The 22,406-nt window shown below is 33.6% G+C and overlaps 1 protein-coding gene across 6 annotated transcripts; it reads left to right on the top strand.

Moving 5' to 3' along the window:
• The first annotated feature begins 1,683 nt into the window (after positions 1–1,683).
• LOC132311551 (probable galacturonosyltransferase 7) lies at positions 1,684–7,540 on the top strand. Of its 6 annotated transcripts, XR_009483059.1 has the most exons (5): positions 1,696–2,134; positions 2,960–3,060; positions 4,505–4,666; positions 4,997–5,111; positions 7,295–7,540. XR_009483059.1 is itself a non-coding variant. In XM_059809489.1 (4 exons), the coding sequence occupies exons 2-4, from the start codon at positions 2,909–2,911 to the stop codon at positions 7,322–7,324; spliced, it is 297 nt and encodes a 98-aa protein (XP_059665472.1). In that variant the 5' UTR covers positions 1,684–2,134; positions 2,880–2,908; the 3' UTR covers positions 7,325–7,540. The 6 variants fall into 6 exon arrangements, 3 of the variants coding, with proteins under 3 accessions (XP_059665472.1, XP_059665473.1, XP_059665471.1); XM_059809489.1 differs by lacking the exon at positions 4,505–4,666 and having other exon boundaries at positions 1,684–2,134; positions 2,880–3,060; XM_059809490.1 differs by lacking the exon at positions 4,505–4,666 and having other exon boundaries at positions 1,684–2,134; positions 2,839–3,060.
• The last annotated feature ends 14,866 nt before the right edge of the window (positions 7,541–22,406 follow it).

Genomic DNA, 22,406 nt, shown 5'->3' with positions numbered 1-22,406 from the left:
GTTGGATTTTAATTTTCTTTTATTTTTTATTGAATCGAAATGGGGGGTACTTCCTTATTTACATTATAAACTTAAAGTAAATTGATATTTACTTAAATGTTTTCAATGAAAATAAGGTGTATGCAGAAGTCCTGCAGAAAAACTGTCCACTGTCACCAAAATCTGATGTCCATATAACCGGTTACGAAAATTCCTCTAGCTGAGTAGATGAATAGGACAAAGAGCATGTTCTGAGAATCACATCCAGTAACTGGTTAGCATATCTATTCTAACCGAGGAGTACAATGGATAGAATGAACCATTTAAGTATGACTACTCATAACCGGTTAGGAAAGTCTTTGTAACCGATTACTTACACTAAAGTAGAAAAGATCATTTTTCACTTTGCAATTGTTGTAACCGGTCAGGAACCCTCTTGTAATCGAGTAGTTGCTCTAAAACTGATAATGCACTCACAGCTGATGTAACCGGTTAGGAACATCCTTGTAACAGGTTAGATAAGATCTGAATCTCATCTACTCGAATAGTTTAAGCCTTCTAACCGGTTAGATGAATGAGCAGAAGCTTCCCAACGGCTATTTTGACTATTTAACATCATATGAATTTACCATAATGCCCCCAAACGGCTATATTCTTCTAAGGGCGTATAAATACACAATCTAAAGAATTTGCGGGTATGCAAGAGAGCCGACACTTGAGAGACCTCATTAGACATCAAAGAGAGCTTTTGTTCTCATATTTTCTCTTCATCTCTCTCATTCATTCATATACTATACTTGAGAGATTCAGCTAAGGATTCAAAGAGCTTTTGCTCTATTCTATACTTTAGAGATCCTATTGAGTTCATAAGAGCATTTATTCTTCACTTATATTATCTTCCCTTATTCATATCATTCATAGAGTTTGAACTTCATTGATATTCATATATATTTTAGTTGAAAGCTAAATTTGTACATTAATCTTTGAGAGATATTTCTTATACTTCATTGTTCTTATTACTATAAATTGTATGGGGTTGGTTTGACCCACCGGGTTACTGTGACCCAAAGGAAGACTAAGGGAATGTTATTCTCTTAATAAGGTGAAGTAAAGAGTTGTTTCACGTAAATGTTTTTTCTCCACCCGTAAGGAAAAGTTATAGTGGATTGGGAAGTCTCAAGAAGGGTCTTAAGCCGAGAAGTAGGAGTTTCCGAACCTCACTAAAATCGCCGAGTCATTGTTTGCAACTTTCACTACAAGAAAAACAGTTTTTTACCATGCACTTTCTACCACGGTTTTAAAATAACCGTGGTAAAAAGGGTCTTCTACCACGGTTTTTTTAAAACCGTGGTAGAAGACCCTTTTTACTACGGTTATTTTAAAACCATTTTAAAACTGTGGTAGAAGACCCTTTTTACCACGATTATTTTAAAACCATGGTAGCAAAGTTTTCTACCACGGTTAATGAAAAACTGTGATTATAACCACGCACTTTTTACCACGATTATTTTTATAACCGTGGTAGAAAGATTTTCTAATACGGGTAAATGAAAAACCATGATAATAAGCACGTGTTTGTTAAAGTGAATTATTTTCAATCCTGCTTACGCGCGTTTTGTTCCCTCTAGTTTCATTAAAAAGAAAAAATTTTAAACAAAAGTATAACTCATAGAGAAACCACACATAACATATATACTCAAAAAAATATATATATCTGCATCTATCTCCAAAGCTGGCCCCTTTCTCTCGCGATCTATACTATCTATCCTCGATTTGCAAATCCCCGTTCTCTCAAATTTCCAAGCCTGACCCATGCCTTTTTCTCTCCAAACCCAACCCTTCTACCGAACCACTGATTTCTGAAATCTCCACCATTGAGGAGCAGCGGAGGGTTGAATCGATGGTCAGCGCAACGTTAGAAAGGAGATAGCGGCACAGCTGATTGAAAAGTTCCCTGAGTTTTAAGGTGCGCAGTGCCCCTGTAAAGTCCACCACAGATGGGCGTTGAGACTCAACAAGGATTCGCTCCTTTCTCCAAGCCCTAACCATAGCTCCCTCTCTCATTCGAAGTCCTAACCCCTCCCTACTATTCGAAGGACACTTTGGCGTCAAACCGAAGACCTAATTTATCGTGTGTGCATCGATAAATTTTGAGGTTTGTATTTTCATCCCCTGTAAATTGTTATCTTCATCAAATTGATACTCAAATAGGTATGACCTGACTTTAGTTTAATTCAATTAGGGTTTCTTATAAATTCCATGTCTTAATGTGTACTGAGTAAACCTTTTTTTTTCTTTTCTTCTCTTTTTTTTTTTTTTTTTTTTTTTGCAATGCCTATATTGATTCTTTCTATAGGATGTTCATGATTTTTTTGTTTTCTCTATTTCTTTATCATTTGCTTGCGTCACATGAGGAAATTATACTTACTATTTTTATTTTTTTTTTGTTTCGATTTCGGAATAAAATCCAGCAGCATTTCAGTAAATCTAGACTGTGTATAGTTATTATATAGCCATTGTCTTAGAACAATCAAGTGAATCGTAAAATTTCTGGTTAAGAAATAAATGTGCCTAAGCAGTGGAACTGTTAACTGTTATCATCTGCCAGAAGTGTAATTTATGCCTGATGTGGGTGCACTAGACTTTTTAGTTGTCACCTTATTGATGTCTGCTCATCCATTTTCAGTCGGCTTTTTTTTCTTTGTTAATTGTCATCATCATACACTTTTAGCCCTTTTGCTTTCATTTTTTTTATATGATTATTTGTAAGCTAAAAATACTTGTATCAGAAACTAGGATGTGGATTTTGGTTAATTCTCATCTAAAATAATGTTATGACCCTGTTTTTCTCATTGTGAGATGAAATTTGGGAGCTACTGCTTATGGCGTTGTGAACATAGGGAAAAAATGAAAGACTTTAGTAAAGAAGATGAAGGACCTACTATATGTGGCTCGGGCTTACTCTCCTAGTATTGCAAAGCTTGCAGCACATGACAAGCTATTGTGTGAAATGAAGCAAAATATTCAGGAGTTTGAACGTATTCTCAGTGAAGCTACAGCAGATAAAGATTTCCCACCACAGTAAGTGATGATGACTTTATGATTTTCTAATATCCATCCATATAGTCCTGAGCAATAAGAATTTTAAATGCTTCTCTGGTGCAGCAAAGTGTTTGCTAATTGCCTGTGGATCTGTTTGCTAAGTTCAAATATCACATTTCTTTATGCATATGTTTGTTTAGTTGAATGTAATTTCTGTACTTTAATCCAATACAAATGTTTTTATTATAGCCTTTTCATAATGGGGACCATCAATAAATTCTTTCACTACATAGGTCATGTTGTATTGTATATTTAGCTGTACTGCCTATGCATGTTTCTTTTATGTGGCCTAGGTTTTCCTGGTGCATTCATAACATGGTCCATTGGCAAGTTTTTTGACTCGCAATTCTTTCCTTCATTCATTTTATATATTGAAACTTATTAAGTCTTACTGCTTGAGGCCTGCCTTTGTCTGAATTTATGATTCTGGTATATAAATGTATAGTATATACCATGTGCTTGCCAAACATGACTTTAATAAAGAAAATAATAGTGATAAAAACAAGAAGAAAAAAAATGCAGTTAAATGTCAACAAGAACATTAAATTTTATTTTATTTTTCTAAATCAATTAATCAAGGTTTGTAATTCTTGTTTTGCAAACTAAATCCTATTTGGGGAATTTTTTTGCTTGAAGAATCTTGCACTTTTGAAGAATCTTATATCTGCTGAACTGGTGTGAAAAAAAATATATATATAGAGAGGAAATTTGATTGACATTGCTGATGTTCTACAGCTAAATGCAATCTAATTGTATATTTGTATTGCATAGTTGGTATTCCTGTTAAAATTATATATATTTTTAGGGCAGTTCATAGGACTAGTTCTGAAAACTAGAGTAAATTGGGGTACCAACTAGAAGGTGTTTCTGTGGTTCTGTTTTTGGTGGTGTGCAGTGTAATGGAGGAAGTGTTTGTTTTTGGGAAATGATATACTACCTGGATTTATTACTAATTTTCTTTTTCTGAAGCTATGTTTCCTTTGTCACACCACACCAGTGGTGTTGAACAATTTAAATTTGAATTTAAGTTCTTTTGCATTATAGTCCATTCTTTTGAGCAATTGATTCCCTTCAACTCTACTGAGAGTTTAGTCTTTCCCTTCTTGTCCTCAATTGGTGCTGGTTTCTCTTAACTGTATTCCTCCATATGATTCCTATAGGAATTATTCAATATTCACATCTTCTGCTTTTCCCTTCATTTTGTAAATTTTCACCATGATTTGGTGTTCAAGCTTTCAATCAAATTCTCATGGGCTGTTATTGAAATTGTAGTTCTGAATACTGTCTTAGCTCATAAAGAGGAATGTATGTTGCAGTTTTTAGAATTATTTATGTTCACGACTTTTTGACTTTTTCAAGTCTATTTTTTGATAATTTGATTGTAAAAAATACTTAACTATTGATTTATATCTGGCTTTTGTAGATCATAGGAAAAACAAATAAAATTGGGGTGGGACCAAAAGAAGCAAGTGACAGGTACATCAATGAGTATCATGGTAACATGAAACAAATTCAGTGCCTTCCTCCTACAGAAGAGCCAGGGGTAACTGATCATATAGAGCAGATAAAAAACATGATCCATCAGGTGATTCTCTTCCTATCATCATTCTTTGTCTTTCTGAAATACCTAGAAAATCAGGAGTTTCTAAAAATAAAATCGGATGAATAGGGTATTTCAAAATGGAAAAATGATAAATTTCTATGTCAAATAGAGCAAGTAATTGTTCACCTCTTAGGAGGATTATCTATTTCTTGTTTTGTGGAAATAAACCAAGGTAGGCTACTGTATCTCATTGCTTAAACCACCTTTGTGACTGTAACTGTGGAAGAGAGCTAAGGTAGACAAACTTCTACATATAGTTTCTTATCTTGAGGTTATGGTGGTATATTTTTCTTATTGAAGTTGTTTATGCAGGTTTGTCTTCACATTTGCCGTAGGTGCTGGACCAGTCCCTAGTCTCCTCCTATCAGAAATATTCCCTAACCGAATTAGAGCAAAGGCAATGGCAATCTACATGGCAGTGCACTGGGTAAGTGGATAATTGTGTTATGCAGTTTATTCTGTCACTGGTATTAGTATTTCATTTTTTTCCTTCTTTCAGTGTGTGAACGGCAATTTAATTCCAACTTTTTGAAGGTTTCTTGAAAATAAAGTCTTCTACCTTTGAATTTCTATTCCATGTTGAATCCCGATGATCACTTCTCAAACTGTGAACCACAACTTTGAACTTAGTAGTTGAATTCATTCATGCTTATAAACTATGAACCAAAGATATCCCTTGTTAAATAATTAAAATTTTCTAAAAAAACATATACCCATTCAGGCTATTTCTAACTTTCATAGTTGCATGAATCTAAAACTATGTCCACGAATCAATTTTAATTACTGGATAGTTGCAACCAAATATAAAATTATATATGTTATGGCCATTGCTTGGTGCTGGTAAAAACTTAGGCTAACAAGTGTAGACATGGATTCAAGTTTGATAGCAGCAGCTTTAAGAAAAATAACGTCAAAAGGTTAAATCTGTCTCCATTCTTCAACCCCAGATTTCCAAGTAACTGGACCAGCACTACATAATGGCCTTTTTGCATTGGGCATATCAAGACCTAGAGCAAGAAAGGCATTCCTATATATTTAATATTTTTAAGCTACTAAGTTGATTGTAAATTAGTAGAACTCCCCTACTTCACTTAAACTAAATAAACGTAAGGAAAACAGAAAAGTGATGCATAAAAGTCCAAGAAGTCTCAAGAGTGGGCATTTGTCTAACTCCAATTTCAACTGTAAACTTATTCAAATCTGATTTTCATATCCATAGCATAACTAAAATTTCTCAAAACTCCCAAAAAATAATTTACATTGTTGTTTATTAAAGGGGCAAAAAAAGAAAATGATAAGATAGCATTACTTGTTCTTCTAATTCTTTCAAATAGGCTGATTTATTTCCAATCCCATTAATCAGCTTAACATGCAACGCCTGCAAGGATAAACAAAGAAAACTAGTCATTCTCTATAGAGTGACACTTAAAAATCATGCCAAATCAGTCAATGTATGAATGGGTGATAAAAAGGATTGAGTAGGATGGAGACAAGAAAAATGAGACAAGAACAGGTCCCATCCTTTATGGAAGTTTGGAAAACCCAGCTTACAAATGTAAAGGATAGACTAATAAAATTGTGAAGCAATTGATAAGAACTTGTGATATAACAAATAATGAACTCTTATCCCAACCTTAAGCTGTTCCAAATCCTTCACATCTGTATTCTGAAGTCCCTTCCACCAAATTGCCTTTTTGTCTTTCGCAATAATATCTAGTGCCATAAGGACATTCAATGCATCATATACTTGTCGTCTTATATTCTTCTCATCAGACTAAAACATTCAGAGGTTCACTTCTCAGCATACACAAGAAGTTAACATGATAATAACAGTGTAAAAAGGTTAAACTCTAGGGTTAATCAAATCTCATTGAAGGAAACTGCTGAACTATTGTTAATTCTGGTAAAATCTGCTACAATTTCATCTGCAACCTGGACATCATGAACCAAACAACCCAATAATTATAAGATAAAACATAATCATACACAGAGGCAATGATAGTAATCTAAATGAACTGGAAGAGAAGGCCGATCAGAATAACAGGAGAAGTGAGAAGAAGAATAACAAATAGAGATTTTTAGGGAGAAACCTTAATACTAGTGTGATAAATCCTAAAGACATTGAAGCACATATAAGGGCAAACCCTAGACAAACCTAATAAAAAATTTAGCAACCTCAAGGGGTTCACGTGCCTTTAAGTGACCAATTTTGCGGTGTATGGGGGGTCACGTGCCTTAAGTGATCATTTTTTTTTAATCTGAACATATTATATGATGGTAATTCACTTTGTCTTCGAGTACTTTCAATCACCTATTAAATAAGCCATGCTTAAGCTTTAATCCTGGGACTATTTCCTTGACACACTGAACTTGCTTTGCTTGAGTTAAGACAATGTTAATACTTGCTTTGCTTGAGTTAATAGGAAGAGTAGATCATTCAAAGTACCTTTATTATAATACTTGTTTTGCTTGGTTTAATTTTGGCAACTTTACAACTTGCTTTGCTTGGTTTAATTTTGGCAATTTTACAACTTGCTTTATATATATATTTTTTTCCTAAATAACTTGCTTTATATTAATTCTCTTACTTCAACTATTACATCTTTGTAGGTCAAAGCTAGGATTGCGGGTTACGGTTGACGTTACGTTTTTTTTGTTGCCACTATATTTTTTGTATGGCTCATGAAGAAGTTGCAAGAAGATATGAAGAATTTTTGTTTTATTTTGGTTAAGTAAATATATAAGGTGTGGATCATGTACTTTTTTGAAATTTGTATATGGTTAATTTTTGTATAAAACAATGACTTGAATTTGGTTACATATATATATATGATGTTATTGGTCAGTTTTAAATTATTTTGGTTTTGATTTATTTTTTATTTATTTTGGGTTTGCTTCCAGGGTTCTTATAAGGCTAGAAAAAAAAAGGCTTCATAAGGGCTAAACTATTATTTAAAAAAAAAAAAAATTATATAACACTTTCTACCACGGTTTTGTACCGTGGTAGAAAATAAACTTTCTACCACGGCTATTTCTACCACGGTTCAAAACCGTGGTGGAAAGTCTTTTCCACCGTGGTAAAAAGTTATTTTTCTTGTAGTGTAGGTGACACAAAATCCTTTTTCTTTTTAGAAAACACCTTTTTTCTTTGCATGAATATCATGAGAATGAAAATCAGAAAAATCTTTCTTTTTCCAGTGTGAATTCCTTTTAGCATGAAAAATTCTAGGTTTATTCCAATTTTGCTTTCTAGCATTAAACTTATTTTGTGCAAAGGAATTATAACCATGTAAATAATAAAAAGAATTATCCTTTTTTCTTTTTATAACAATAGTGTTGATTATGTCCAGTTCTACCACAATAAGAACAATAAAACACCTTGGACACATTCTTAGCATGTATAGACTCAACAAAAACTTTAGGTTTAACAATAGGCACATTCAAGTTTATGAGTTTAACAAAAACAGTTTGACCCTTTTTTCTAGATGAAGCCTCATTAAAACCTAATTCAGTTTTATCACTTACATGCTTACCAACACAAATCATCTTATCAAGCTTAATCTGCCCAGAAGTAAAAGCAATTAATTTCTCTTGAGATTTTTTCAATTCAAGTTTAAGAAAATTAAATTTGGTAATAAAAGATTCTCTAGCAGAATTAGCTTAACTTACCTCGCTCTCAAGGAATTTTACCTTGTCATGAAGATTTTGAATTTCAGATTTATTCTTCTCAACCAATTTCTATTTTTACTTATCTTCCTTCTTCAATGATTCATTCTCCATCTTCAAGGTATCTCTTTCCCTTTTCAAGGCATCTTAAATGCTTTCTAATTCTGTCAACTTCTTAGATTGCTCATTGACATCCTTACTCAATAACTCAAATTGGGAAATATTTCCTACATAAACAGAAGAATTATTAGTAGTATCATCATCAATATGAGCAATAAATGAAATAGAAGTATCTTTATTATTTTCCTTTTCTTTCAATTTAGAATGATCTCCTTTATTACAAGTTATATTCTTTCTATTTTTAAGGAACCTTCTAGAATTTTTAGATATGATGAAAACAATTTTTGAAAAACACAATAAAACTAAACTTTCCAACAAGGATCAACTCAATGTATAGAGAATTGCTCTTATACCAAATTATGAGTCTTACGCAGTGGAATGTATTTTAGAAAGTTTTAGATTTTGTAAAACAGATCTGTGTCATTACCAACTTTACTTATTTTAGCAGTTAAACAATTAATCGCATGTAATAAAATAAAGCAAAGTATAAAGTTAGAGATGACACCAAGATTTTAGCGAGGAAATCCTAGTTGATAAAATATGTCAACTGTTATGGGAAAACCTCGTGGACTGTGCAATCCAAAGTAAACCAATCCACTATGCTTGGAACAAAGTATACCGAACTTTGACTCTGGCTCACACCCTATCGTTCTACACCACACCAACCGCTGACGATCATCTGGCTTTGCGACTCCCCGTCCAACAACAACTTGACCTCAGGCTTACACTTGATATTTTTAGAAGAGTAGTTGGTAGATCAGACAACGCTCTACGAATGCTCCAACCCTTCCACTGTCTGAATGATGTAAAAGAAGATCTGCTTTGTCTGATCGATATTGATACTACTGTATGATCACGATCAGGATTTGAACTCCACAACTCTAACCTAACTAGGTAAGTATGTGTATCTTCTAGGAAGACTACAGAAAAATCAACTTTGATTTTCTGAGAGGGATAAACTTCCAAAGGCTTTTAAAAATAATGAATCTGTATAACAAAAGCCGTGAATAAACCAATATATATGACATGGTTTATATAGTGGTTTGCAAAGTCCTATTCCTCTTGAAAATAAAGAAAATTTCGTACATAAGACTTAGAAGGAAGTTTGGGATGAAAAAGGAAACAATTAGAACAGGAAACTGAAAATTCTAATGCTGTCAGAACTCTTGCTACCGGTTCCCAAATTTGCTAGAAAGCTCAAGATGGACTTCTGCTACCGGTTCCCAGATTTGCTACCGGTTCAAGAAGGTCAAAAGCCTTTTCGACGTACTTTGGCTACTAGTTCCCATTTCTCCTACTGGTTCCCACCGGACAGAATCCAACTAAAACTTGGATTTTTTGTATTTTGGTAACTCTGAACATATACCATATAGGTAATTGTGTCCTAAGTGAGAAACGATGTCCTAATGTGTTATTCTTTCCTTTTTGATGATCAACGGTACTTTCCTCTTCTGTTCAACCTCTGAATTCCGCAGTCTTTCAAGTCTGATATGGTAACTGAAATTACAACTCGACTAAGACTTGTTTTGTTACAGAAATATGCTAATTTATAAAAATATATCTCACAGTGCATAGCTTAAAGACAGAGATGAGCGCACCAACATGCATGAGAAGAAGATGGATTAGGTGTACAAATGCTCCAACCTCCAAATGAAAGATTGTTGTGATTTGTGGAGTCCTGAAGAATTTAAACAGTCAAATTTGTGCAAATTTAATTTTGTTGTCTACGTTTGCTACTGGGAGCCAACAAAACAAATATCCCTTCGTGTTCCTGTTTGGCATATCTGCCAGTATCGGGCTAGTAAGAGATGAATTCTCCAACACAGTGGGTTTGGAATGCTGGGATTTAAAGCAACACATATATTGATATATATATATATATATATATATATATATATATATATATATATTTGGATTGATTTTCAAACAAGATAAAAACAAACAATATATATAAAATGGATCAATAACAAAGTTACATCTGAGTACGGACTATCCAAACCGAATAGAGGCTGGCTAACATCAATCATGGTCCTTTTTTATTTATTTATATTATATTATTTTTAATATTAGATTGACAGATAACATTAAGAATGTATATATATATATATACATACGAATCTTAATGGGACCCTTCATCTGCCAATTAACACACAATAACATACAACAATGCCACACATAAGAATAAGAGGACGATCTTAGGAATGGGAAAAGCAAACCATAGTGATAGATACTTCCGCATCGGTGCCGACTTTTAGTCGAGCGATATATTTTTGTTTAGGGCAGACGAGTAGAACGATGGTAATTGTATGGATAACAGGATCTTTTTGAAAAGGAAGGTATCCAAAGCAACAGATAAGAGTAATTTGGTATCGTCTTTATATTTGGCTTTGATAAGAAGAGCGTACGCGGTCCCCAAAACTACATTCACTTTCATGCCCACAACGACGCCATTGAACTCCAATTTATTTTCTTTGGTCGCCTCCTTTGCGATGCCTATCACTTTCGAGTCAGTTGGGTCAACCAGAGTAACCCAGTCTAGCACAGAGTGGACCACCCCATCAACATCAGCAACCTCCACCTTCCCATTACATGTCTCTTGTAGGTAGACCACCTTGTCAGGAGCACTACCATCAATTATTTGGACGGAAAGCTTCCCATTAGTTTTCTCATAAAGGGTCTCCCAAGCATCCGTATCACTGGACAGTGACATTTTCTCTCGCCGTATATATGTTCTCTCTGTAGCTATTTTCTCTTGTAATAGATTTTGATAGGGAAGTGGAGGTGGAGGGTCACGTATTTATAGGAACCACCATACAGGCTTTATTTGTGACAATCCCTTTGCTTTCAGATACATATAGGGATTAGTTTCTCAATAATTTTTGTTGTTAGAATTTTTATTTTATTTTAACAAGCTAGTATTAGTATTATATATATATATATATATATAATATATCACATGTTCAAGCATCAACTTCTTCAGCAGCGTAGTTTGAGCATCAACTAAGTCTTGATCAACTAATTGACTTAAGTTACAACTTGGGATATATATATATATATATATATATATATATGAAAGAATGGCAGAAAGAGAGAGGGAATATATTTATCAACTAATAGTTGACTTAATTTACAACTTCGGATATATATATATATAATATATATAACATGTGCAAGCATTAACTTCTTCAGCAGTGTAGTTTGAGCTAACTGTACAAATATTGTTCTTAATTGATCAACAAAGTCTTGATCAACTAATTGACTTAAGTTACAACTTGGGATATATATATATATATATATATATATGAATGAATGACTGAATGGCAGAAAGAGAGAGAGGGAAATATAATAATACGACTTTCCTAATCAAAACATATGTAGACTTCCAGCGAGCTATTGTTGTTAAAGAAAGACTTCAGCTCGTCTTTAACGGGTCAATGGATCCCAACAACAGAACAAAGCTAGAAAATATTAGTAAATTAAAAATTAAAAAATTAGTACGTCATGATCTACTGTACTCCTGACACAGTAAGACATTTATATATTTTCTTTGTTATTATTATTATTTTAAAAGGCATATTTATTTATTTTATTTAACAAAATGAATAAATTAAAAAGCATTACCCTGGAGTTCTCGTTTATTTGCTGCATTAATATATTCATCTATTTACCGGCAACGTTCACTTGTTGAAAATAATTAAAGTCAATAATAGTATGCTCGATTTCAAAAAAATTAGTTACTTAATCAATACTCTCCCTTCAAAATTTTTGTTAATTTGGTTCTTTTTTAAGCCTCATTTTAATCATGTATGCCAAAAGATAAATGTACTAGAAAATTTAGACGCACCTCCATTTTATGCTATAAATATATGGATAATCCAATATATATTTCACCAAGAAAAAATTCGACCTTCTTCTAGTGGGATTATATATGCCAAGGACGATAATTATTTTTTTATTTTTTATTTATTATCAAAATAACACCTATGGACACATACCTAAAAAAAACACCACTTACTAAGTTTAATTTAAGGTGATAGTCTCGGTGTAGTTAACATTAAACCTAAGTCAAGACCTAGGACGCAAAATGCTCTAACTAAATGCCCTAACCAAACCTGACCTCTAACTCGATGAACCCATAAACTCGAATACTCTGATCTGAATCTTAAGATTTTAACGAGGCAAAACGCTCTACCTAAATGCCCTGACCCGACCTGACCTCTAACTCGATGAACTCATAAACTCAAATACTCTTATCAGAATCTTAAGATTTTAACAATGACATTAAAATGAAATCATAGCAAATAAAACTCAATTTACTTGACACTTGTCGAAGGACAACATGGAATGATTGTAAAGGTGTACTTTTCCAAATTAACCTACAGTCAAAAAAGATTTTGGTGGGGTCTGAATTTGTTCATCCATGTTACATCCTTAATTAGTAATTCATTCTTAGTTATCTTATTGTGGAGTTGATATATTTCCATAATGTTGCATGAGGTGAAATTGAAATCGACTTGATCTATCCATTTTGAAAAATAGGGATAGTTTGTGGGAAGTTTGCATCAGATTTAATACTGAAATTTTACTTTGAACCATGCTTAATTGCTATCACTTTCTAAGAAATTTAAAAAGAAGAGTAGAATAATGATTTTTTACAACCTTTTAGATAAGAGAGTAGTAGAGTAGAGTTAGCAACAGGTCAGTGATCGGGCAGTAAGAGGGAGATCACGGGTAGCAGAGTTGAAAAAATCCATTAGTTTTAGTTGTAAAAGTGAATGATTTCATATTCAAACAGATCAGATTCTTTAAATTACAATTGTCTAAATTATAACTGTCCAAGTTATACCAAGTTGAATTGATATAATATGAGCTGGTGTCAAATTTTCAAGATTCAATTTTTTATAGCGTTTCGCCTCAATTTATTTTTAGCATGTATGATTAATACCAATACTCGTATCCTTTGCCTACGATTGGCGATCTTTTTGATCAATTGAAGGGAGTTACGTACTTCTCTAAGATTGATATCATCAACTTCGGGTTAAGGAGCAAGATGTTCCTAAGACAGCTTTTCTCACTACATATGGTTCTTATGAGTTCCGTGTCATGCCTTTCGGGTTGACTAACGCACCAGCAGTCTTTATGGACTTGATAACAGAGTCTTCAGGGCTTATTTAGATCAATTTGTCATCGTATTCATTGATGATATTTTGATTTATTCTAAGTCAGAGGACGATCATGTTAGATATCTTTGCACAGTGTTACAGAGGCTTCGCGAGCACCAGTTGTATGCCAAGTTCGAGAAGTGTGACTTTAAGCAAACAGAAGTGAAGTTTCTGGGACACATGATGTCAGAGAAGGGGATAGCGATGGATCCAGCCAAGGTCACAATTGTTTTTGAGTGGGGACAACCTACCTCACCCATTGAGATTTGCAGCTTTCTAGGATTGGCAGGATATTATCACAGATTCATCCGGGGGTTTTCGAAGATAGCGGGATCACTCACCCATCTGACTAAAAAGGGTGTACCGTTTGTATGGGATGAGCATTGTCAGACTGTGTTTGACACATTGAAGAGCAAGTTGACTTCTGCACCTGTTCTAGCTACACCCCAAAGTGGGATAGAGCATCTTGTCTACACATACGCTTCTTTGCAGGGTCTGGGGTGTGTTTTAATGCAGAAGGAGCGACCGATTTCTTATGCATCTCGTAAGCTTAAGCCTCATGAGCTTAATTATCCGACGTACGATTTGGAGTTAGCAGCTATTGTTTTTGCCTTACGCATTTGGAGGCATTATCTGTTACGGGAGTCCTTCAGACTATTTAGTAACCATAAGAGTTTGCAGTATCTCTTCACACGAAAGGAACTCAATATGAGACAGCGTAGGTGGTTGGAGTTTGTAAAAGATTACCACTTCTCCATACAATATCACCTAGGGAAAGCGAATGCAGTAGCAGATGCACTCAGTCACCGACCCTATACTAGTCTTTCTACGATGTTTGCTACAAAATGGAATGCTTTGAAGACTGTAGATGAGTTGTCTGATGCTTTTATAGTATGCATAGTAATTACACCTGCTATCATCCATAAAATACTGAAGACACAATTTATGGATCAGCAGTGCATTGATAGAGTTAAGGAGTTAGCTTATAGTGATATCCCATTTTACTCTATTAGGGCAGATGGAGGCTTGAGGTAAAAAGGACACCTAGTAGTACCTTCTGTTGATGATTTAAGAAAAGATCTGATGACGGAGGTTCACAAATTTGAGTTCTCTATCCATCCAGGTGGAGATAAGATGTATTAATGCATGAAGCGACAATTTTGGTAGGCAGGTATGAAAAGGGACATAGCCATCTTTGTCTTCAAGTGTAGTACTTGTCAGATGGTCAAAATTGATCATTAGAGACCGCCTGGCTCCTTGTAGCCGCTTCTTATATTGCAGTGGAAATGGGATAGTATCTCTATGGATTTTGTGGAGGGATTACCAAATTCCAAAAGAAACCACAATTTTATTTGAGTCATTGTTGATAGGTTAAAAAAATTAGCTCATTTCTTGCCTATACATACTGATTTCACTTCAGAAAAGTTGGCGAGGCTTTATATTACGGAGATTGTGAAACTGCATGGCATATCGATGTCTATTACATCAAACAGGGATTCGAACTTTGTATCAGGATTTTGGGAGAGTTTTCAACAGGCTTTGGGTACCAATTTACATCTTAGAACTACTTATCATCCTCAGACTGATGGGCAGACCAAGAGGGTTAATCAGATCATGGAGGATATGCTTCGAGCTTGTGTCCTTGATTTTAAGGGCAACTTGGAGGATTATTTGCCACTCTTGTAGAGTTTGCCTACAACAATAGTTTTTAGAAGACTATTGGTATGGCACCGTTTGAGGTGTTGTACAGCCGACCATGTCGATCTCCTGTTTGTTAGTTAGTGGTCGGTGAGAGCAGATTTTTGGGTCCTGAATTTATCAAAAATACTATTGACCTTAAGGATTTCATCCAAGCACAATCTAGTTGTTTTAATGATAACAAACCATTAATGGTGTTTAAGGATTAATGTTTATATTGTGTGTTATATAGATTATTCACATTCAAAGAATGACCTTAATGAAGTACTAAAGATCATTCCAAGTATTTTATTATTTAATAACACATCAAGCAAAGCAATGGATACAAAGAAGACTTGAAGTTGTAAAGTCCATCCAAAGATAGCTTGAACATCAATAATCAAGAAAATAACTCAAAGAAAGAAAGAAAACAAGGAAGTAAGAATACCTCGAAGCATATACGATCATGGACAAATAAGAAAGTGATAGATAAAATGATGAATTATTAGGATTCAATGTCAAAATACTTATGAATCCATTTGGAACTCATCTCTGTAGGACAATGTACATCATATCATCATTTATATGTTCCTATATCCATTAGCAATAGACTATGCACTTCATTCATATATAATTAACACATGAAGTCATTGCGAAAGAATGAGTTAGTTCAAGCTTGCTTAAGCTTTGAAAGAACTCATCACTTGTGCTAGAAATGTTAAGACCATGCACATCAATTATATGATTCATATTGGTCAACTATTAAGACAGGAGAAGCCTTCATTCCCATGAGTTGGCAAAGGATATTAGGACCCCTGAATGCTCGTTATGAAAAATTGTGTTTTTGGCTAAGTATGAAAAATGGCTAAGTGTGAAAAATGAATTTTTGAAATAATGATTATTTCAAAATAATTTTTCTAAGTAATAACTCATTATACTTCAAAAAGCTTAAACTGATTTTATGGGATTTTTTCATCCATTCTACATTGGTCTACATGAGGATTCATATTTAGCAAAACTGTCGGAAATCTAAATTTGTACTAAAACTGAATTTCTACATTTTGATTTAGTTGGATTTTAATTTTCTTTTATTTTTTATTGAATCAAAATGGGGGGTACTTCCTTATTTACATTATAAACTTAAAATAAATTGATATTTACTTAAATGTTTTCAATGAAATTAAGGTGTATGTAGAAGTCCTACAGAAAAACTGTCCACTGTCACCAAAATCTGATGTCCATATAACCGGTTAAGAAAATTCCTCTAGCTGAGTTGATGAACAGGACAGAGAGCATGTTCTGAGAATCACATCCAGTAACTGGTTAGCATATCTGTTCTAACCGAGGAGTACAATGGATAGAATGAACCATTTAAGTATGACTACTCATAACCGGTTAGGAAAGTCTTTGTAACCGATTACTTACACTAAAGTAGAAAAGATCATTTTTCACATTTCAATTGTTGTAACTGGTCAGGAACCCTCTTGTAATCGAGTAGTTGCTCTAAAACTGAAAATGCACTCACAACTGATGTAACCGGTTAGGAACATCCTTGTAACAGGTTAGATAAGATCTGAATCTCATCTACTCGAATAGTTTAAGCCTTCTAACCGGTTAGATGAATGAGTATAAGCTTCCCAACGGCTATTTTGACTATTTAACATCATATGAATTTACCATAATACCCCCAAACGGCTATATTCTTCTAAGGGCGTATAAATACACAATCTAAAGAATATGCGGGTATGCAAGAGAGCCGACACTTGAGAGACCTCATTAGACATCAAAGAGAGCTTTTGTTCTCATATTTTCTCTTCATCTCTCTCCTTCATTCATATACTATACTTGAGAGATTCAACTAAGGATTCAAAGAGCTTTTGCTCTGTTCTATACTTTAGAGATCCTATTGAGTTTATAAGAGCATTTATTCTTCACTTATATTATCTTCCCTTATTCATATTATTCATAGAGTTTGAACTTCATTGATATTCATATATATTTTAGTTGAAAGCTAAATTTGTACATCAATCTTTGAGAGATATTTCTTATACTTCATTGTTCTTATTATTATAAATTGTAAGGGGTTGGTTTGACCCACCGGGTTACTGTGACCCAAAGGAAGACTAAGGGAAGGTTATTCTCTTAATAAGGTGAAGCAAGGAGTTGCTTCACGTAAAGGTTTTTTCTCCACCCGTAAGGAGAAGTCATAGTGGATTGGGAAGTCTCAAGAAGGGTCTTGAGTCGAGAAATAGGAGTTTCCAAACCTCACTAAAATCGCCGAGTCATTGTTTGCAACTTCTTTTCCCTTATTTTTTTTTACAATTGTGCTATTAATTGTTTAGTTTCAACTATTGAATATTGCATAATTACTTATGTGGTTAATTTGAAATTGTATATCCTTAAATTGCAAAAATTAGCCATCGACTCGATCAGCCCCCTCTAAAGTCAATCCTTGGGCAACAATTGGTATCAACGCCTAAACTCTATTAAAGGACTTAACTGTCTTAGAGTACAATCATGGCCAACAATGGTAGTATCACACTCTTAGAAGGATAACCCAATGATAAACTGTAATACCCCTAATTTTAAGAAGGATATTCCTGGTATTTAATTAAATATTTAATTGCATTTTATTTGATTATATGTTATGTTATTTGATTATTTGCTCAATTATTTTATTTTGGTGATTAAATTGAATTAAGTGATTTATTTTTAATTGAATTAATTGATTTATTTATAATTATTTATTTGGAATTAATTGTTTAAGTGTATTTGATTATTTAATTGGTTTTTCATTATGTTGTTTTACTTAATTGGATTTTAACTTATTTACTTGATTTAATTATTGAATATTTTTAAGTTACAGTTAACTTTGGATTGCAAGTCACGTATAGGTAAGCCGCCGTATGGAAACATAGATAGTTTCATGGGCCGATTAGGGTTGGAATTAGGACTTAGTCTCTAATTATTCATAGGATATGGTTATTAATATACACCTATAAATATCAGTAACTGAGGTTTAAGGTTTTAAGAAAATAAACGTAAATTTTGTAAACATAGAGACCGTGAGATACAGAGGGAAACAGAGAAGGAGATAGGAGAGGAAGGCTAGGTTGGATCAAGGAGGAAGGAACGTGGTTTCTGGAACAGCAGTGGGGAGTTGGACAGTGGGGAATTGGATAGAAAGTTTAGAGAATGGTGGTTTAGAGTTTCAAATTTGAAACTCAAAGGCAAGTCTCTGTTCTTCTCTTTCCCATGAATCTGTGTTCTGTGCATGCTTAGTTAGACTCCAGGAATTAAACTAAGTCTTAATTAAATCATTTATACATGTTAAATCAGTTTCTAGTATCATTGAATTAAATCTGTTGCTCAGTTGTTACAAGTTCAGTTTATATATGGTTGTTGTTTGCTTTAAACATTGATGTCTAATTAAATTCTTAATTGTATAACTCTGTCTTGTGATCAATCTGGGATGAGGATGAGACTTTAAAACCTGTAATGAAACTGAATTCAAAGACTGGAAACCACCGGAGTCGGAGAAGACAACAGAAGAACAAATGCTTTCCTTGAAGTGGAAAAGGCTTTCCTTAAAGTGGAGAAGGCTCTCCTTGAAATGGAGAAGGGTTTTTTGTTTTCAGACCCTTCTCTTTCTCCTTTAATACGTAAAACTGATAAATTGAGATCTGTTTGGTTAAACTGGATTTCTAAGGCTGTCTGTGTGCTACTGAATAATGTAATTCATTGCTTAAGACTTATAAAATTGTTGGGAAGCAAGCCTACATTTAGATATTGTGGATGGGATTAATCTAAGCTTAAACAGAGAGTTCGTAGGTGAAGGATTGGAGAATTAACTTCTGTTGGTTACTGTTTTTGAAACTTTGATTTCTCTGCAAAAATCTTAAATTGAGAATCATGTTTTCAGCTGTGATTTAGGCATATAGTAATTTAATTATGTGTATGCTTAAATGGAGTTAACTAGTGTTTAAATCGGTTATACATTGCAATAGTATGGTACTATTTGGAGAGGTAGATTGAGTAATCTTATTTTACAAATTTAAAGGAATGGGATTTGGATTCTAACTCTGTTAGTGGATGCATGATTTAGTTTTATATATGTGAAATTGTATTTGTGTTTATTTTGGAATGTAGTTGATAACTATTTATACTGTTTTTGGTTAACTATGGTAAATGGAGGATAGTGTGCACTGGTATGGGACGGTGGCATACTAGGTATGGATTAGTTCAGACACTAAGCCTACCTAATCTGGATTGAAATTTGGATTAACAATAAAAGTTAAGTCCGACTTCTGTTAGTGTCAGGTCAGTAAGTAACTGAATGACATAATTGGATTTCTGGAATGAATTGTTATACAGATATCGAGCCACTATATCAGATGGATGATATTTTGTATTAGGAGGACACGGACTTTATATATTTATGTTATGATGCCATGATATGAGCTTGAGTCTCATGACCATGGTTAGGGTGCGTATATTGCCTAGGATGGATAGCTGGACAGTAGTGTTGTTCCCTGGTAGGTCTAGGTACACATGACCACGTAATGTGCGATTTGCATGGTATCTCTACTCAGGCTGAGACAGACCTATTGGACTAGTGAGCGTCCTATAGTGTGTAGTATATACATATATGGACTACTCTAGATATTATTGAGTTTATCTAGGATGTATCCGCGTATCAGATTCTTGTTTGGATTATAGTAGAATAGGACTGGCATGTGGGCTTGACCCACCCTTTTATTTTCCAGGTGCTCATCAGTTTCAGGGTTAGAAGTTGATCGTGTAGAGCAGATACAGACTTCCATTCCACCGACTACGTAGGACTGCTTTCTTACCAGTTTGGATTTTGATTACAGTTATTGTATTTTACAGTTGGGATTTTTATTAGGAGTCCTCTAGATGGATTCCCGAGTTATTAAATAATTGGAGGTTTTGGATTAATAGATTTTAATGATTATACTTTGAGGATTTTTCAATTAGAGTTCTTTCCAGCCATTTATTATTTATTTCTTATTATTTCAATTTGTATTATGTGTTTGTTAAATATTAATTGTTTGATATTTCCCCAAGGGTTTGGGCCTGGGCCTGATCAACCCGTGTTTCGGATTCGAGAGGTATCACATAAACCTCCTTGTTGTGATGGAAATGATTATATTTATTAAAAAATTAGAATGAGGGCCTTTCTAAAAAGTACTGATATTGATTTATGGAAAGTTGTTAAAAATGGTGATCATATCCCAACCAAAGTTATTGAAGGAAATCCTAAATCAAAAAGTGAATGGGATGAAAATGATCATAGATTAGTTCAATGTAATGCTTTAGTCATATGTTATCTTTATTATGCATTGAGCAAAAATGAGTTTCATAAAATTATCTTTTGTAAAACGGCCAAAGAAATTTGGAACTTGCTTGAATTAGCCTATGTTGGATCAAGTCATTATAAGGAATTAACTATAAATGAATCCTCTAGCATAAATGAGATACATGGTGGTTTTACTAACATTACTAATCATTTGAATGTTATTGGTAGAACTAACTCATCCACTTATAATGAAGAAAGTGATGCAATGCAAAGAAGAGTATAGCTCTCCAAGTTTCTAGCAAAGACGCAAGTAACATCAAAGAGTTGGTTAATCTTTGTCTCATGGCCAATGAAGATGAGGTAAATTCTAATCATGAATCTTTTAATTTAGAAATTTCCTATAATGAATTAGTTGATGAGTATAATGATTTGCATAATGCGTTCAAAGAGTTACATGGTGTGCTAGAAATAATGCTTGTGAAATGTGCTTCTTTTTAAAAGGAAAACCATGATCTCTCTCAAAGTAATGAAAAAGTTCAAATGGAAAATGGCTCTTTGAAAAAGGAAAATCATTGTCTTATGCAAAAATTAGAAAAGATTCAAATTGAAAATGAATCATTGAAAAATGAAATGAAATGTGTACTCCTTAAATAGTCCTCATCAATTGATCTAGCTTCAGAAAATGAGTTTCTAAAGAAAATCATTGATGATCAAAATGACATTTTAGCAAAGTTTACCAAAGAAAATGAGAACTTAAGTATTATGCTTGGTAATCAAGGAAGTGTCTTTTTAAAAAATGAGATAGTGTATGATCCTCATATTAAAGATGCATATTTATTGAAAAAGAGAAAGTTCTTAAATGATTCATTTGACAGAAGTTCTTTTCAATATCCTAAATGCAATTATTGAAAAAAATTATGACACTTAATTCAAAATTGTCCATTTAGAAAGAGGATAAGGACTAAGAGGATTTGGGTTCCAAAAGGAACTTATGCGCCATTACCTAACTCCCAAGGACCCAAGAAAATTTGGGTACCAAAAGAAGATTCTTTAAGTTTACCTTGTAGGGTTGCTTGAAGGCATCTTCATCATCCAAGGACAAATGATTACTTGATAATAGTTGTTCAACATGTGATGTAAGAAATGTTCCAAATTCTTTTGCTCTTATGCTTCGCGCACGCTCTTGCTCCCATTTCTACTATTGTAACTTAATTTTGCTGCTTTCAAACTCCCTCACCAACTTCATGTGACTTAAGTCCAATGTGATAGATATAAGGATAATCATCATGCCCAACCATTCACATAACCAACCCTATACCATCAAATAAATAATTAAATAATAAGGCCGTCTACACAATATTTATTTATACGAACTTTGTTTTTTAAATGACTAATAATTAGTCAAAGAGAATACATTTTAATATTCTTTTGGTTGATTAAGTCAATTTATACATTCATAGAGTCCAATAATGGCATAAACTCAACAAATTGATAGCTTTTAAAAATGAAGTGATGCTCGGAACGTGACAACTTCAGTATTTCTGCCAACGTGAAGTTGCGTAACCACTGATTTCATAATGCATGTCTTCAATAACTTATTTAAATCTTATCGATGCCTTTTTTTACATATATATTTTAAAGGGTCTTTAACGTAAGGTATGCGGTAATATCCATCAAACAAATAGGGCTTTAGTGACAGTCAAGAGTGTCCTAAAAAGCCCCAAAACCGTCACTAATGATCAAATCCGTCAGTCAATAATTAGCGCATCGTAAAAGA

The sequence above is a fragment of the Cornus florida genome, unplaced genomic scaffold, assembly GCF_030987335.1.
Source record: "Cornus florida cultivar Cherokee Brave unplaced genomic scaffold, ASM3098733v1 CherokeeBrave_3.0.0_Hap2_Chr06, whole genome shotgun sequence".
NCBI lineage: Eukaryota > Viridiplantae > Streptophyta > Magnoliopsida > Cornales > Cornaceae > Cornus > Cornus florida.
Note: the sequence above shows the minus strand (reverse complement) of the source record. Positions and strands in the feature narration are given on the sequence as shown.